We start from the raw sequence: 6,196 nt of genomic DNA, 5'->3' as shown, positions 1-6,196 counted from the left end.
GCGTTCCTCCTCCTCCTCCTGCGTCACAAAGCCCCAAGAGTGTCTGCGTGGCTAGGCTCCCGTGGGAGTCTCAGGCATTCGCGGGAAAGACCTTTCTAAAAGTAAATCCAGGTAGTTCTGTCAAAAAGCCCGATGAAGAAGTCAATTCGGAGGAATGCTCCTACTGATGGGCTTCTGTTTCGATAGATTCACAACGCAGACGACTTGGAGAAATCGGAAAATGATTAGAATAACGCCAAGTTAAACCTAGTTCCCAGGGTCCTCTCTACCCTGCTAACGAGGTCGAGCTAAGTTAACGTCATGTTTCAGATGGGATCCTAAGAGACAGGTGGTCTAGGACTGCAACATTGAACGAGCCAGTTATTATGAAATTTTTGAAAGCAATAAAGCGGAAGGTCCGACGAAATCAAAGATTAATAATTCACAAATGAAAAAAAAAGAATTGTCGAAACCAATAAACTTACTCGACCTAGCGTGATATGGCAGATTTACGCGTGAACGGTGATTGCATTTGTTGCTTTCCTGTTCTCTCAATTACAATTTTTTAAAATGAAACCTCTCGTTTCTAATTAAAACGCTGGTGCAAATATTTTTGCAAACAAATTTTGACATAATGTTAGTGAACTTTTTATTTCCTTAAAACAAATAATTCCGTCGGTTCTGTACACTTCGGAAAATTCTCAGCGATTACAGGAAGAAGATATAAAACGAATAACTACAGGAAATCGGAAAAAATCTGTGAGAATTTGAAAAGAAAATTGATCAATATGTTTTGCCAGTTGCAATTTCATTATTAACCCACCTGCGCATTTTTATTGAATTTAAAAGATAAACAAAAACCAATTAACAAACGGATCAACAACAACAACAAATTGAATTGCTGAACGTATCCAAAACGTGAAGAGAACGTGATGCACATTATAGATTAGGCGTGATGCCGCCATTACGGAGACGTGATATTTTGTATTATAGACAGACAATTGTACAAATATTTGGTTTTATCAACGGAGTTGATAATGTAAATTGGCTACCGTACAGAGATTCTAAAAGCTTTTAGAATCTCTGTACGGTGGCCAATTTACATTATCAACGCCGTTGATAAAACCAATTTTTTTTATACTACTTCCCCACCGACGCAGCACCACAATTTGTTTAGAAACTACCCCTTCATTCAATTGTACAAATAATCGCGCAAATGCTGCGACGTAAGAAGTTTGTGGGACAATTCATTCACTTTAATTAAAACTTCTAATTTTCATGATAATGTCAATATTGCGTCCTTAACTACAATGTAGAAAATACTTGCGTGGCCATATCTCGTGACACGAACTTTTTGCTATTTCAAAACGAAAACGAAACAAGTCACATTTTGCGATTTTCAGAATGTTTTCTTTGCTACGGCACCGAAGGTCGTGCATTGTCCAGGGAGATTGGAAATTATAGTCAATAGGGAATCCACTCTGAGGATCAGAAATGGCACTCCAAAATATAACTTAGCGCTATCGCAAGTATTTTACGATTAGTCAGTCTTGTTCGCGCAAGTTGTACAATTCGGGTGAACAATCCTGGAACTGGATGGGTAAGAAAGGTTTTAATTTAAAGGAAAAATAGAAAATGAATGGTTCATTGTTGTACGCTCACGTTTCGAACGTCGTCGTTGTCAAAACCTAAAATTTGGTGATTTGTTGTCTTGGGAAGTACGGCGAAGAAATACACTGCAGTGCGTGCCGCACAGAGGGAGAGGTGAATGGACACGCCTCGCCGAGAAAGGGAGGTTATAGGGTAAGGACTGCGTATTTTTGACTAAATGGGTGGCAAAATTATACAGAGACACGGGAAGCGTGGATCCAGTACCCTTAGGTGTGATAAGCGTCGCAGCATTACATACACGGCAGAAAAAAATATACAAAAAATGACGTTGGAAATAAGAGTATAATTGAAGTCGTCGCGTCAGCTCTGGAGTAGTTTCTGAGGTAAGGTGACGTTCAAAAATTCCAACGTTGTTGACAAAATCAGACATGCTTGGATGCTGCTATTGATGCTACTCTGAATGTGGATATTAATGCATAGTGCAATTTACAATGCCACAGCTTTAAATCGCGTTGGTGAAGACCGTCTAGGCAGGAGTGTCGAAACGCTGCGTCTTGAATTGTAACTGTGTAAGTTGCATTCACTCATGTCCAAACCAGACATGGAGCAGTATTAACCCCTGTCAAAGTGCATGTTCTCTATTTTGTTAAGAATAATTATCTGCATCTCAGTGCCAGATGCAAACATAATGGAAAGCTTCTCCCGCAGGTTTGATGTCTTCTCATCAATTATTGAGGCAATGTTTGGGCGAGTACGGGAGATAATTATTAGAGACCTTTAGCATCAGGCTTTTCGCGGGAAACCGCAAAACGCAGTTTGCGGTTTGCGGTTAGCCGTTTGCAGTTTCAGGTTTCCTGGCTTTCGAACTTTAGCAAGGACTTCGGCTTAATGCCGCCATGTTGTCTTTTTGTCAAGTGAAAGTGTATCACTTTGATCGCCCAAAAAATATAAATACTTCAATCATTCGGGTTCAAAAATCTAACTAGCACATAGAAGGTGGATATAGAAAGCTACTTCGTGCTTTTAAACGTCAGGCTGTGCAATTTTTAGTGGCAAAAAAACCTTGCCGTTAGTTACTTACCGCTAGAGGCCTTCTCCGCGGTTAAAACGTGAACTGCAAACCGCAAACGCGACTGCAAGACCTTGGTCACGTGATATTTTGTGGTTTGCGGTTTGCGGTTTCCCATGAAAAGCCTGATGCTAATGGTCCCTAATGAAAGGAGAGGGATTAATTATTGTTTGTAGTTAAATTAACCACACGCAACGATATAGAGTACCCGACAGCTGATAACTGACGGGAACAGCCCAACTGAACCACTTGCAGGCTGCACGCTTCCAGATATAAACGCAATAAGCCGACAAGGTTATTTGAAATCGAAAATGATTTTTGCACCCTTGTTCGTAATGCTTTCGCTCCTCAATGTTTCACAACTTGTGAAATCCAATTGTGGGGACGGATATTGTCAAATATATGCGCTTAATGTCAAAGAAGATGCCTTCGAGAACTCGGAGTTTGTCGGGTATGTTTTCCACAAGGCTTCTACAGTTAATCCAATTGACTGTCATGCTTTGTGTGTGGAAGACTGTCGGTGCTTGTCCTTCAACTACAAGGAAAGCGACCCGGAAGGTAAATTCTGTGAGTTGAACGACGAGAGCCAGTTTACCGCCAATTCAAGTTCCTTGAAAACATCTGCGGGTTCGCGTTATTACAACCTTCAAAGAGAACTGTTTAAAAAGGTATTCAGATAACTACTTTTGAAGTCAGGTTCTATAAATGATTTAGGAAAAAGGCAAAATGCAGGGTAATAGTTTAAGGTTCCGTGGAAGTTTGGGTACCATTTTCAGGCTTATTTCTCGTATTGCTGTGCATGATTATTATTCCAACTGCTGTTTCTTTTTTCATGAAGGCAACTCGTATCTTTGTTACAAACACTATGAGAAAGTGTCAGTGTTAGCCGCGAGATGATCATCATTGCCCCATTTTTGCAAGGCAGCTTTCCAGGAGCTTATTCTAAAAGTTTAAGTTAGTTCTGTGTATTTCATTGCGTAATATTCCCGCAATTTTGAAACACAATTTGTAAAGAGCCTCTACTTGGCCTTCAAAGGTTTAAATCCATCGCTAAGGTAAGAATTTCGCCCGATAAGGAAACAGTTATTTGACTTTGTCTAAAAATGCTTTTATTATTAAGGCCTGAATCATTTTAGACATTTAAGAATTTTAAAATGGCTGCAATAAGCCATAGTATAGGTAATCACATGATTTCGAGTGCAATTTGGAACAAACGAGTAAATTTCTTCAGAAGAACAAAATTGAAAAACTTTAAAAGGCGAGCGCAATTTGACTAGTCTTTGAAAACAAAAAAACGGATACTTGACAGTTTATTCCAATTTGCACGAGGAAAGTGATGCGATTACTTATTAATACATGTACTATACATGAAAAAATTTTGAGACGAGAAGAAATGCAAGCATCACGCAATCACGCAGAAATTGCTCCATTTCATTGGCCTCGATCATTTTACCAATCAGAATACTTGGTTTGTTCCCACCTTTTGCACTCTAGACTGTGTTGCCTGGAAACTGCATTTCTCTTAGCCAATCGGAGTAGACAAATTTTGCCGTGTATATTATATAAAAGATGGGTATTCACAAACAAATCTACTATTTATGTTGCAATAGCAAAACAGTGTGACGTCATGTGTCGGTGGCATTCCGTGTACCAATGGCTGCTGTGCAGGAAATCCTTGTCAAAATGGTGGAACGTGTACGGAAGTATGTAATCCCAAGGGCCTTAGGTACAATTGCTCATGTCCGGTCAAGTTTATTGGTAGACACTGTGAGATAAGACTGAGAGAAAGCTGCCAGGCCTACAAAGCAGCAGGCGTGGCTACTCCTGGATACTACAGAATAATTGATGACCACCATCATACCATTCAAGTATTTTGCGACTTCGACGCCTCTGGTCCTGGCTTTGCTTGGACCTTAATACAGTCCTTCAGTCTTGCTAAAAAGCATCTCTTCGATGTAAGTTATTTCCAAGATTTTTTTCGTGACTTCGAAGAACGTGTTATCAGAACTCTAAACAAAAAAAAAAAGTAATTGATTCACAACATTCACTGGCAATAAAGGAAGACCTTGGACAGACCAGGGGCCCGTTTCTCGAAAGTCCCGAAAACTTTTCGGGTCCGAAAAGCCATCTGTGAAATTGTCAACCGCTGGTTTTGGAAAGCCGATGTTTTAACATGTTTTCAAGGCAACAAAAAGCAAACTGACTGTGAAGTTTGAAGACTTAAATCCTCTCCATTCTTGAGATACAGAAGGAATTGTGACACCCGAAAATGGCCCGTAAAGTTTTCGGGACTTTCGAGAAACGGGCCCCAGAACCAGGTTGCTGACCAGCGGTTTTCATTAAAACAATGGTTTGCTGGGGTGCTCAGTCTCGCGGGCTCAGAAAACCTGGTTGTGTTCATTGTTATTTAAGGTTTTTCGGCAATAAATGAGTCAATTCTGAATGAGAAGCAAATACACGTGATGCGCGCTGGAAAACATGTGCGGAGCGATATTTTACAGCCAATCAGCTGAGGAAATTATCATTGCCACATTAAGTAATAGGCTGGTGGAAATCCATAACAAGCAGCCATCATTCAACTGAAAACTGCTACAATTAGTAAAACCTATGAGAAAAGTTTTAGTCTTCAGTTGAGATGCAGTGAGCAATGAGATCATTTTACAAAGTTTGTAATTCTTAAAGAACCTTTCTGAACTTTGTTTTGCTTTTTTTTTTCGTTTACAGACAGTGCTGTTTAACGCCTATTCCGATTCCGAAGCCGTTAGCGGTGATTCCCCAAATTGGCAGGCCTATTTAATACCGTCAAGTGATCTCATGTGGCTTGGTCGACAATCAACGCACTGGCGAGCAACCTGCCGTTTCGAGACGGACGGCATCGTGTACACAGACTATATGCGAGCCTCGTTTGCAGACAATGATATCATCGGAGCTTCCCAACCAGGAAGCGTTTGCCGTATGTACGAGTTTATCAACATCCGGGGAAATGAATGTACAAATTGTACAGCAAAGACATGGTACAGGTCATCACTACACATCGACAGCTCCTCTCAAGCAGGTTGTGATTTCAATCCAAAAGATAGCCTTAATAGTGAAGATAACTTTGGCCTCTACTATGCAGTAAATCCACAATTTCGTTGTACTTCCAGCCAACAAGCAACTACTCAGTTTTGGTTTGGTGGACGGAACTAACACAAGATTTTTCTTTAACAGTCTCAGGCTCAGGGCTTAATTGTTTGATTTTCGCTCTGATATTCTAACACTCTTACCCAATACTGTAATAATGATAATCAAAAAAATAATGGTAATAATAATAATAATAATAATAATAATAATAATAATAAGGGTGAGAATGTCGATCACGTTGTGAGCGGGTGTAAGAATTTAGCTCAGAAGGAATTCAAAAGGAGACGTCAGTGACAATGTTGCGAAGGCGGTCGATTGGAAACTGTGTGAGAAATATGGATTAGAGCGGAGCGAAAATAGGTACGAGCGAAGCAATCCCGATTTGAAGAAGCGAGCAAGGTGATGTCGGGTAAC

At 40.2% G+C, this 6,196-nt stretch overlaps 2 protein-coding genes across 2 annotated transcripts in view; one reads left to right on the top strand and one right to left on the bottom strand.

Annotated features, from left to right (window-relative positions):
• LOC138052714 (uncharacterized) overlaps window positions 1-2,904 on the bottom strand; it is a 24,209-nt gene extending 21,305 nt beyond the window's left edge. Inside the window, exon 1 of the mRNA XM_068899269.1 lies at window positions 2,672-2,904. Within this exon, the coding sequence (XP_068755370.1) occupies window positions 2,672-2,777 (106 nt within the window). The 5' untranslated portion in view covers window positions 2,778-2,904. The remainder of the gene's footprint in view (window positions 1-2,671) is intronic.
• LOC138052713 (uncharacterized) lies at window positions 2,837-5,967 on the top strand. Its single transcript, XM_068899267.1, has 3 exons — window positions 2,837-3,327; window positions 4,270-4,614; window positions 5,384-5,967. Exons 1-3 carry the CDS (start codon window positions 2,971-2,973, stop codon window positions 5,846-5,848), a joined length of 1,167 nt encoding a protein of 388 aa, XP_068755368.1. The 5' UTR covers window positions 2,837-2,970; the 3' UTR covers window positions 5,849-5,967.
• The last annotated feature ends 229 nt before the right edge of the window (window positions 5,968-6,196 follow it).

This window comes from Montipora capricornis, chromosome 6 (genome assembly GCF_036669925.1).
Source record: "Montipora capricornis isolate CH-2021 chromosome 6, ASM3666992v2, whole genome shotgun sequence".
Taxonomy (NCBI): Eukaryota; Metazoa; Cnidaria; class Anthozoa; order Scleractinia; family Acroporidae; genus Montipora; species Montipora capricornis.
This window is presented reverse-complemented; position numbering and strand designations above follow the sequence as displayed.